General features: G+C 40.1%; 1 protein-coding gene across 1 annotated transcript in view; it reads left to right on the top strand.

Annotated features, from left to right (window-relative positions):
* Nucleotides 1-12,094, top strand: part of LOC128650466 (non-lysosomal glucosylceramidase) — a 197,318-nt gene that overhangs the window by 65,581 nt on the left and 119,643 nt on the right. Inside the window, exon 6 of the mRNA XM_053704419.1 lies at nt 11,939-12,046. Within this exon, the coding sequence (XP_053560394.1) occupies nt 11,939-12,046 (108 nt within the window). The remainder of the gene's footprint in view (nt 1-11,938; nt 12,047-12,094) is intronic.

Raw genomic sequence — 12,094 nt, 5'->3', positions numbered from 1 at the left:
GCTATATGGACAGCTCTGCTGTTGTGCTCTCTTTGCCACTTCCTGTAGGGAATGAGAATATCCCACAAGTAAGGATGAAGCCGTGGACCGGAAACACTGTAGGAGAAAGAAATGTATCAGGTAAACATAAATTCTGTTTTTCAGGGCTCTTCAGACTTGGCCTCTACTAATGAGAGAATCATTCATTCGTTTTCAGACAGACAATATAACAACTGTGGCATATGTCAATCATCAGGGTGGGACTCGCAGTCCTTTAGCTATGAAAGAAGTATCTTGGATACTTTCTTGGGCGGAATCCAACTCCTGTCTAATTTCTGTGATACATAACCCAGGTTTAGGCAATTGGGAAGCAGATTATCTCAGGCGTCAGACTTTACATCCGGGGGAGTGGTCTCTCCATCCAGATGTATTTTATCAGATTGTACAGATGTAGGTTCTTCCAGAAATAGATCTGATGGCTTCCCATCTAAACAAGAAACTTCCCAGGTACCTTTCCAGGTCCAGGGATCCTCATGCGGAGATGGTGGATGTGTTAGCAGTTCTTTGGTTTTACCAACCTGCTTATATTTTTCCGCCTCTAGTTCTTCTTCCAAGGGTGATCTCCAAGATCATAATGGAACAATTGCATGTATTTCTGATAGCACCAGCATGGCCTCACAGATTTTAGTTTGTGGATCTTGTCCGGATGTCAAGTTGCCAACCTTGGACACTTCCTTTAACACCAGACCTTCTGTCTCAAGGGCCGTTTTAACATCAGGATCTCAAATCGCTAAATTTGAAGGTATGGAAATTGAACGCTTAGTGCTTAGTCATAGAGGTTTCTCTGACTCAGTGATTAATACTATGCTGCAGGCTCGTAAATCTGTTTCAAGAAAGATTTATTATCGGGTTTGGAAAACCTATATTTCATGGTGTTCTCATAAAATCTCTTGGCCTTCTTTTAGAATTCTTAGAATTTATAGTTTCTTCAGGATGGTTTGGATAAAGGTTTGTCTGCAAGTACTTTTAAAAGGACAAATCTCTGTTCTTTCTGTTTTATTTCATATAAAGATTGCTAAACTTCCTGATATTCACTGTTTTGTGCAGACTTTGGTTTGTATCAAGCCTGTTATTAAATCAATCTCTCCTCCTTGGAGTCTTAATTTGGTTATACTCCATACTCAGGACTCTGAGTCTGATTTTAAGTATCAATCCTATTGTATTATGGTTTTATGTTATGTTGATTCATGCATTTTCTATTGGGAGCATTGTATAATTAAACTTATAGAATATTAATTCTATTTTTGGTAAAATTGATACTATGACCAGTTTCTTTATATATGAAATTTTGTATATATGATTTTTTTTTTATATATGGAATGAATTGAAATATGTGCTTTAAACTTTTTTTTTTACAGAGTGAATACTTTTCGAATATTTTGTGATATCACTTCCTCTATTCTATCCTTTTCACATTATATTTTAGCAGTCATTCTTACTAAAGTTTGTCAGCGCAAAAATATCCTTTCTTTCATGTAATTAGCAAGAGTCCATGAGCTAGTGACGTATGGGATATACATTCCTACCAGGAGGGGCAAAGTTTCCCAAACCTCAAAATGCCTACAAATACACCCCTCGCCACACCCACAAATCAGTTTTACAAACTTTGCCTCCTATGGAGGTGGTGAAGTAAGTTTGTGCTAGATTCTACGTTGATATGCGCTCCGCAGCAGGTTGGAGCCCGGTTTTCCTCTCAGCATGCAGTGAATGTCAGAGGGATGTGAGGAGAGTATTGCCTATTTGAATTCAATGATCTCCTTCTACGGGGTCTATTTCATAGGTTCTCTGTTATCGGTCGTAGAGATTCATCTCTTACCTCCCTTTTCAGATCGACGATATACTCTTATATATATATACCATTACCTCTGCTGATTTTCGTTTCAGCACTGGTTTGGCTTTCTACACCATGTAGATGAGTGTCCTGGGGTAAGTAAGTCTTATTTTCTGTGACACTCTAAGCTATGGTTGGGCACTTTTTTATAAAGTTCTAAATATATGTATTCAAACATTTATTTGCCTTGACTCAGGATGTTCAACATTCCTTATTTCAGACAGTCAGTTTCATATTTGGGATAATGCATTTGAATCAATCATTTTTTTTCTTACCTTAAAATTTGACTTTTTCCCTGTGGGCTGTTAGGCTCGCGGGGGCTGAAAATGCTTCATTTTATTGCGTCATTCTTGGCGCGGACTTTTTTGGCGCAAAAAAAATTTCTGTTTCCGGCGTCATACGTGTCGCCGGAAGTTGCGTCATTTTTTTACGTTCTTTTGCGCCAAAAGTGTCGGCGTTCCGGATGTGGCATCATTTTTGGCGCCAAAAGCATTTAGGCGCCAAATAATGTGGGCGTCTTATTTGGCGCTAAAAAAATATGGGCGTCACTTTTGTCTCCACATTATTTAAGTCTCATTATTTATTGCTTCTGGTTGCTAGAAGCTTGTTCACTGGCATTTTTTCCCATTCCTGAAACTGTCATTTAAGGAATTTGATTAATTTTGCTTTATATGTTGTTTTTTTCTATTACATATTGCAAGATGTCCCACGTTGCAACTAAGTCAGAAGATACTTCTGGAAAATCGCTGCCTGGTGCTGGAGCTACCAAAGCTAAGTGTATCTGCTGTAAACTTTTGGTAGCTATTCCTCCAGCTATTGTTTGTATTGAATGTCATGACAAATTTGTTAATGCAGATATTTCCTTTAGTAAAGTTCCTTTACCTGTTGCTGTTCCGTCAACATCTAATACTCAGAGTGTTCCTGATAACATAAGAGATTTTGTTTCTAAATCCATTAAGAAGGCTATGTCTGTTATTCCTCCTTCTAGTAAACATAAAAAGTCTTTTAAAACTTCTCATTGTTCAGATGAATTTTTAAATGAACATCATCATTCTGATTCTGATAGTGGTTCTTCTGGTTCAGAGGATTCTGTCTCAGAGGTTGATGCTGATAAATCTTCATATTTATTTAAAATGGAATTTATTCGTTCTTTACTTAAAGAAGTCCTAATTGCATTAGAAATTGAGGATTCTGGTCCTCTTGATACTAAATCTAAACGTTTAGATAAGGTTTTTAAATCTCCTGTAGTTATTCCAGAAGTTTTTCCTGTTCCTGGTGCTATTTCTGAAGTAATTTCCAGGGAATGGAATAATTTGGGTATTTAATTTACTCCTTCTAAACGTTTTAAGCAATTATATCCTGTGCCATCTGACAGATTAGAGTTTTGGGACAAAATCCCTAAGGTTGATGGGACTGTCTCTACTCTTGCTAAGCGCACTACTATTCCTACGGCAGATGGTACTTCCTTTAAGGATCCTTTAGATAGGAAAATTGAATCCTTTCTAAGAAAAGCTTATTTGTGTTCAGGTAATCTTCTTAGACCTGCTATCTTTGGCGGATGTTGCTGCAGCTTCAACTTTTTGGTTGGAAGCTTTAGCGCAACAAGTAACAGATCATAATTCTCATAGCATTATTATTCTGCTTCAACATGCTAATAATTTTATTTGTGATGCCATCTTTGATATCATTAGAGTTGATGTCAGGTATATGTCTCTAGCTATTTTAGCTAGAAGAGCTTTATGGCTTAAAACTTGGAATGCTGGTATGTCTTCTAAGTCTACTCTGCTTTCCCTTTCTTTCCAGGGTAATAAATTATTTGGTTCTCAGTTGGATTCTATTATTTCAACTGTTACTGGAGGGAAAGGAACTTTTTTACCACAGGATAAAAAGTCTAAAGGTAAATTCAGGTCTAATAATTGTTTTCGTTCCTTTCATCACAACAAGGAACAAAAGCCTGATCCTTCATCCTCAGGAGCGGTATCAGTTTGGAAACCATCTCCAGTCTGGAATAAATCCAAGCCTTTTAGAAAATCAAAGCCAGCTCCTAAGTCCACATGAAGGTGCGGCCCTCATTCCAGCTCAGCTGGTAGGGGGCAGATTACGTTTTTTCAAAGAAATTTGGATCAATTCAGTTCACAATCTTTGGATTCAGAACATTGTTTCAGAAGGGTACAGAATTGGTTTCAAGATAAGACCTCCTGCAAAGAGATTTTTTCTTTCCCGTGTCCCAGTAAATCCAGCGAAGGCTCAAGCATTTCTGAAATGTGTTTCAGATCTAGAGTTGGCTGGAGTAATTATGCCAGTTCCAGTTCTGGAACAGGGGCTGGGGTTTTATTCAAATCTCTTCATTGTACCAAAGAAGGAGAATTCCTTCAGACCAGTTCTGGATCTAAAAATATTGAATCGTTATGTAAGGATACCAACATTCAAAATGGTAACTGTAAGGACTATCCTGCCTTTTGTCCAGCAAGGGCATTATATGTCTACAATAGATTTACAGGATGCATATCTGCATATTCCGATTCATCCAGATCACTATCCGTTTCTGAGATTCTCTTTCCTAGACAAGCATTACCAGTTTGTGGCTCTGCCGTTTGGCCTAGCAACAGCTCCAAGAATTTTTACAAAGGTTCTCGGTGCCCTTCTGTCTGTAATCAGAGAACAGGGTATTGTGGTATTTCCTTATTTGGACAATATCTTGGTACTTGCTCAGTCTTCACATTTAGCAGAATCTCATACGAATCGACTTGTGTTGTTTCTTCAAGATCATGGTTGGAGGATCAATTTACTAAAAAGTTCATTGATTCCTCAGACAAGGGTAACCTTTTTGGGTTTCCAGATAGATTCAGTGTCCATGACTCTGTCTTTGACAGACAAGAGACGTCTAAAATTGATATCAGCTTGTCGAAACCTTCAGTCACAATCATTCCCTTCGGTAGCCTTATGCATGGAAATTCTAGGTCTTATGACTGCTGCATCGGACGTGATCCCCTTTGCTCGTTTTCACATGCGACCTCTTCAGCTCTGTATGCTGAACCAATGGTGCAGGGATTACACAAAGATATCTCAATTAATATCTTTAAAACCGATTGTACGACACTCTCTGACGTGGTGGACAGATCACCATCGTTTAGTTCAGGGGGCTTCTTTTGTTCTTCCGACCTGGACTGTAATTTCAACAGATGCAAGTCTTACAGGTTGGGGAGCTGTGTGGGGGTCTCTGACGGCACAAGGGGTTTGGGAATCTCAGGAGGTGAGATTACCGATCAATATTTTGGAACTCCGTGCAATTTTCAGAGCTCTTCAGTCTTGGCCTCTTCTAAAGAGAGAATCGTTCATTTGTTTTCAGACAGACAATGTCACATCTGTGGCATACATCAATCATCAAGGAGGGACTCACAGTCCTCTAGCTATGAAAGAAGTATCTCGAATTCTGGTTTGGGCGGAATCCAGCTCCTGTCTAGTTTCTGCGGTCCATATCCCAGGCATAGACAATTGGGAAGCGGATTATCTCAGTCGCCAAACGTTGCATCCGGGCGAATGGTCTCTTCACCCAGAGGTATTTCTTCAGATTGTTCAAATGTGGGGACTTCCAGAAATAGATCTGATGGCCTCTCATCTAAACAAGAAACTTCCCAGGTTTCTGTCCAGATCCAGGGATCCTCAAGCGGAAGCAGTGGATGCATTGTCACTTCCTTTGAAGTATCATCCTGCCTATATCTTTCCGCCTCTAGTTCTTCTTCCAAGAGTGATCTCCAAGATTCTGAAGGAATGCTCGTTTGTTCTGCTGGTAGCTCCAGCATGGCCTCACAGGTTTTGGTATGCGGATCTTGTCCGGATGGCTTCTTGCCAACCGTGGACTCTTCCGTTAAGACCAGACCTTCTGTCGCAAGGTCCTTTTTTCCATCAGGATCTCAAATCCTTAAATTTAAAGGTATGGAGATTGAACGCTTGATTCTTAGTCAAAGAGGTTTCTCTGACTCTGTGATTAATACTATGTTACAGTCTCGTAAATCTGTATCTAGGGAGATATATTATAGAGTCTGGAAGACTTATATTTCTTGGTGTCTTTCTCATCATTTTTCCTGGCATTCTTTTAGAATTCCGAGAATTTTACAGTTTCTTCAGGATGATTTGGATAAAGGTTTGTCTGCAAGTTCCTTGAAAGGACAAATCTCTGCTCTTTCTGTTCTTTTTCACAGAAAGATTGCTAATCTTCCTGATATTCATTGTTTTGTACAAGCTTTGGTTCGTATAAAACCTGTCATTAAGTCAATTTCTCCTCCTTGGAGTTTGAATTTGGTTCTGAGGGCTCTTCAAGCTCCTCCGTTTGAACCTATGCATTCATTGGACATTAAATTACTTTCTTGGAAAGTTTTGTTCCTTTTGGCCATCTCTTCTGCCAGAAGAGTTTCTGAATTATCTGCTCTTTCTTGTGAATCTCCTTTTCTGATTTTTCACCAGGATAAGGCGGTGTTGCGAACTTCTTTTGAATTTTTACCTAAGGTTGTGAATTCCAACAACATTAGTAGAGAAATTGTGGTTCCTTCATTATGTCCTAATCCTAAGAATTCTAAGGAGAAATCATTGCATTCTTTGGATGTAGTTAGAGCTTTGAAATATTATGTTGAAGCTAAGACTTTCCGAAAGACTTCTAGTCTATTTGTTATCTTTTCCGGTTCCAGGAAAGGTCAGAAGGCCTCTGCCATTTCTTTGGCATCTTGGTTGAAATCTTTAATTCATCATGCTTATGTCGAGTCGGGTAAAACTCCGCCTCAAAGGATTACAGCTCATTCTACTAGGTCAGTTTCTACTTCCTGGGCGTTTAGGAATGAAGCTTCGGTTGATCAGATTTGCAAAGCAGCAACTTGGTCTTCTTTGCATACTTTTACTAAATTCTACCATTTTGACGTGTTTTCTTCTTCTGAAGCTGTTTTTGGTAGAAAAGTACTTCAGGCAGCTGTTTCAGTTTGAATCTTCTGCTTATATTTTCAGTTTTTTTCATTATAAAATTTAAATTATTTTGGGTGTGGATTATTTTTCAGCGGAATTGGCTGTCTTTATTTTATCCCTCCCTCTCTAGTGACTCTTGCGTGGAAAGATCCACATCTTGGGTAGTCATTATCCCATACGTCACTAGCTCATGGACTCTTGCTAATTACATGAAAGAAAACATAATTTATTTAAGAACTTACCTGATAAATTCCTTTCTTTCATATTAGCAAGAGTCCATGAGGCCCACCCTTTTTGTGGTGGTTATGATTTTTTGTATAAAGCACAATTATTCCAATTCCTAATTTTTTATGCTTTCGCACTTTTTTCTTATCACCCCACTTCTTGGCTATTTGTTAAACTGATTTGTGGGTGTGGTGAGGGGTGTATTTGTAGGCATTTTGAGGTTTGGGAAACTTTGCCCCTCCTGGTAGGAATGTATATCCCATACGTCACTAGCTCATGGACTCTTGCTAATATGAAAGAAAGGAATTTATCAGGTAAGTTCTTACATAAATTATGTTTTCCAAAACTAGTTGCTTTCTGATTAAATCTTTAGGGATTTTTAATCTTTATTTTTGCATATATAGTGGGGAAAATCCAGCGCTTTTTTTTCTACCACTAAAAAAAACCTTGGAAAATTAATCTAACCAAGAGCTCTCTTCTTCCCAATACCAAAATATGTTTTCTAGGAACCATAATCGACTCAGTGACAGTGAAGCTATTTCTAGCAGATGAATGTTGAGACAAACTTCGAGCTGCTTGCCATTTATTACAATCTACTCCTCTTCCTTCGGTAGCCCAATGTATGGAGGTTGTGGGACTCATGGTAGCAGCTACGGACGTTATTCCTTTTGCTCGTTTCCATCTGAGACCTCTTCAACTATGTATGCTCATGCAGTGGAATCATTTTGACCTATCTCAACAGATCAGCCTGAATCCAGAGACAAGGGATTCTCTCTCCTGATGGCTTTCCCAGGATCACCTATCTCAGGGAGTTTGCTTCTTTAGACCATCTTGGGAGATTCTCACTACAGATGCCAGTTTTATAGACTTGGGCACTGTGTGGGGCCCTCTCAGGGTGCAGGGGACCTGGCCCTGCATATTAACATTCTAGAACTGAGGGCTATCTTTAAATGTTCTGACGGCGTGGCCTCAGCTTCGTTCAGTCCGTTTTATACTATTCCAGTCTGACAACATTCTTCAGTAGGCAGAGACCTTCAACTGTCAAATATCGGCCATTCACATCCCGGGAGTCAAGAACTGGGAAGCAGATTTTCTAAGCAGACAAGCTCTGCATCCTGGAGAGTGGTCGCTTCATCAAGAGATTTTCTCAGAGATAACTCTCAGATGGGGGGGTTCTGGAGATCGGCCTTTTGTCTCAATGCCAAACTGCCTCGATACCGGTCGAGATCGAGAGACCCTCTAGCAGAGTTGGACGCTTTAGCGGTTCAATCAAAGTTCAATCTCTTATTTATCTTTTTCCTCCATTTGCTCTCCTTCCTCGTTTAATTGCGTAAATCAAACAGGAGTGTGCCTCATGATTCTGATTGTGCCGATGTGGCTCTGCAGATCATGGTTTGCAGATCTGGTGAGGATGTCATCAGCTCCTCCTTGGAGGTTACCTCAGAGGAAGGACCTTCTTCATTAAGGTCCCCTTTTCTATCAAAATCCATATTCTCTGTAGCTGACTGCGTGAAGATTAAACATCTAGTTCTGTCTAGAAGAGGGTTCTCTGATAGGGTTATTGATACCTTGATTCAGGCATGTAAGCCTGTTTCTAGACGTATTTATCATAGAGTGTGGCGTACCTACTTGTCTTGGTGTGAGGGACAGGGTTTTCCTTGGCACAAGGTGAGAGTTCCTCATATTCTGGCTTGGAAATAGGCTTCTCGGCCAGTTCTCTTATGAGTCAGATCTCTGCCCATTCAGTTTTGTTGCATAAGAAGCTGGTTAGGTTGCCAGATGTTCCATTTTTTGTTCAGGCTATTGCAAGGATTAGACCTGTGTTCAAACCTGTTGCTCCTCCTTGGAGTCTGAATCATGTTTTTCGTGTTCTTCAAAGGGCTTTATGCATTTCTTTGACATCAAGCTTTTGTCTTGGAAAGTTTTTGTTTTTGTTGGCTATCTCTTCTGCTCGTAGAATTTAAGAATTATCTGCCTTACAGTGTGATCTTCCGTATCTTGTTTTTCACACAAACAAGATGGTCTTGCGTACTAAGTTGTGGTTTTTACCTTAGGTTGTGTCTACTTCTAATATTAATCAGGAGATTGTTGTGGCCTCTTTTTGCCCCAACCCTTCTTCTCAGAAAGAATGTTCACCGCTCTTACTACGTCCAAATTGTGCAGTAAAGTTCTATGTTCACGCTATTAAGGAATTTTGGCAATCCTCTTCTCTGTTCATCATGTACGCTGGAAAGCGCAGGGGTCTCAAGGCTACTGTGACTACCCTTTCTTTTTGGTTGAGAAGTTTAATTCATATGGCCTATGTGGAGGCGGGTCAGCAGCCTCCTTCTTGGATTACAGCTCATTCTACCTGTGCAGTGTCATAGTTTTGGGCCTTCCAGAATGATGCTTCAGTGGAACAGATCTGTAAGGCAGCAACTTGGTCTTCGTTATACACGTTTTCTAAATTTTACAAGTTTGATGTTTTTGCCTCAGCAGAGTCTTTCTTTCGGAGAAAAGTTCTTCAAGCAGTGATGCCTTTAGTTTAGGACTGCCTTCCTTTGATTTTTTTGTTGTTGATTCTCCCTCCCCATTGATTCTGTGTCTTTTTCAGCTTGGGTATTGGTTTCCCATCAGAAATGAATGACTTTTTGTGGACTCCCACTGCCATTAGAAAGAAAACTAAATTTATGCTTCCCTGATCATTTTTTTTTTCTTTTTTGGTAGTGAGAGTCCACAAACCCACCCTGATAGTTTTTTGGTAGTGAGAGTCCACAAACCCACCCTGATAGTTTTTTGGTAGTGAGAGTCCACAAACCCACCCTGATAGTTTTTTGGTAGTGAGAGTCCACAAACCCACCCTGATAGTTTTTTGGTAGTGAGAGTCCACAAACCCACCCTGATAGTTTTTTTGCGGCAGTTTGTTTTTCTTCCGGCACCTCTGTACCCCTTTTGTCTCACTTCACTCGTCCTCGACTTGAATTACTGAGAGGGGAAGTAGGAGGGATATTTAATGCTTTTCAACTGGGGTGTCTTTGCCTCCTCTGGTGGCCGGGTGTTGAATTGCCATTAGTAATGAATACATTTGTGGACTCTCACTGCCAAGAAAGAAAGTAATTTATCAGGTAAGCATTATTTTGTTTTCTGGGGGGGATTGTTCAGCAGCACAAGTAACGCAGGTAATCTGCCCCACGGCGTATGACAATCTCTATGCAATACATCGTTGATTCCCTTGTCCTGTGGTACCTGTCTGCATATAGGCAGCAAAATGTCACCTTCTTAATTACGCATCCAAATGTCTAATCTCATCACTACAGGTCAGTTGCTTAACGTTTCTCCAAAGATTTCACTATCATTAAAGTCAAAATGTAACTTTTGTGATTCTGATGTAAAGAGCAATACGTTCCAATTTACTCCTATTATCAGATTTTGCTTTATTCTCTTGATATCCTTTGTTAAAGAGTAAATCTGCAGTTCCTTCACATAAAGTGACTGCCCTCCACAAGCAGATTTGCAGTATAAGTAGATCTTTACATCAGTCCCTTTCTGACGCTATTAATCCTGCCGTGGTGAGAACACAAATCTGCTGGACTTGTTGTGTTCTGTTCTTCCGGCTCCAGCTTGCTTGTTTGTGAAAAGATATTAATCCTATAGTGACTATGTGCTTTGCTACGCTCTCAGTGCTTTTATAGTTATTATTATTATCATCAGATATTTATAAAGCGCCAGCAGATTACGTAGCGCTATACAAGTAATAGTAAAACATTACAGGGATGCATTAAACACACAAACAAACAAGTACATTACAGTTGTAGGTGCAATAATGAGTTATACAAAAGGAGAGGAATGCCCTGCCCTTGAGCACAATCAGTAGTAGTTCACTTTAAATACAAAGTGGCCTACAGGTAGAGAGGCTCTCAAGCTTACAATCTAAAGGAGAGGGAATGGACACAGAAGGTGAGGGAGAAGGGAAATAAGTCTGATATAAGGCAGTGTAAACTGAGAGTGAGTGAAATGTGTGGTGAGTAAATGAGGGTTGGAAAAGTGTAACAGAATGTGATAAAGTGTCAGTTCAGAGGCTGTGAGTGTGAAGTCTCTATCCTGGATCATTAGTGACAGCTGCACCTAATTGCTGTTAGGTGTTAATATATTAAGGTAAACTCCAGGGTGGGAGGTGGAGGGAGGATTGGTGGGCTAGTGCGTGCAGAGAGCCTGTGGGACTGCTTGTTGCTGTGAGTAGTTACAAACCCTTCTTTACTGTGATATCCTGACGTAATGGACTCTGGGAACAATTTATCCTGTTTAACAGAATCCAGTTTCACCAGCGCATTTGAATTTGCCCATAGCTACTAGACAAGTTTATTGTCGTCATTGTCATGTTTTTCTGATTATGCATCAGATGAGGCAATTTCTGACCTGCCCTCCTTGATTTGCAGGTTATCTTCAAGTTGTGAATACGATTCTGACAGAATCCATAATAAATACAGTTATTTATTTATGTTAGTAGCAGAACCACTGCTGTGTCGTACACATTCTGGTTGTTAACAAGTCCTGGTTGCAAATAATCCTTCCTTACCTCTCCCCCCCATAGGTGGTAGGCGGTCTGTGTGAGACTGGCACGAAGCAGAGGGGTATATATAGGTAGGGGAGTGCCTGTACTTTGGTTAGTTTGAACCTAGCAGGAACCATATGATAAACCCCAAAGTATAAAGCATGTTGTTGTATTCACAATGTGTTGCACACTATTTCCTCTGCTTCTTCTAGTTCCAGTTGTCTCATATTTCCTTCCTCCTCTCTTTGCTTCCCCATTCCTACTCCCCTTCCCCCATTTTCCTAATTTCAGCATTTTCTTATTTGTTTTCCCTATCTGTACCTCTCCTAGTCACTTGTGTTACTGTGTTTCCTCCACAGCTGCGTCTGTGTTACAGGAAGATCCGGAGAATAGACGCTATTTGATGAGTGGTTCTGTGGCACCAGTCAAAACCAGAAACGTTGTCCCACATGATGTGGGAGACCCAGGTACTTATACAATTCCTCTCTCGTCATCCCATTATGTCTGCATGTGTA

Source organism: Bombina bombina, chromosome 2 (genome assembly GCF_027579735.1).
Source record: "Bombina bombina isolate aBomBom1 chromosome 2, aBomBom1.pri, whole genome shotgun sequence".
Lineage (NCBI taxonomy): Eukaryota > Metazoa > Chordata > Amphibia > Anura > Bombinatoridae > Bombina > Bombina bombina.
The sequence above is the reverse complement of the archived record's forward strand: the minus strand, read 5'-3'. Positions and strand labels throughout refer to the sequence as shown.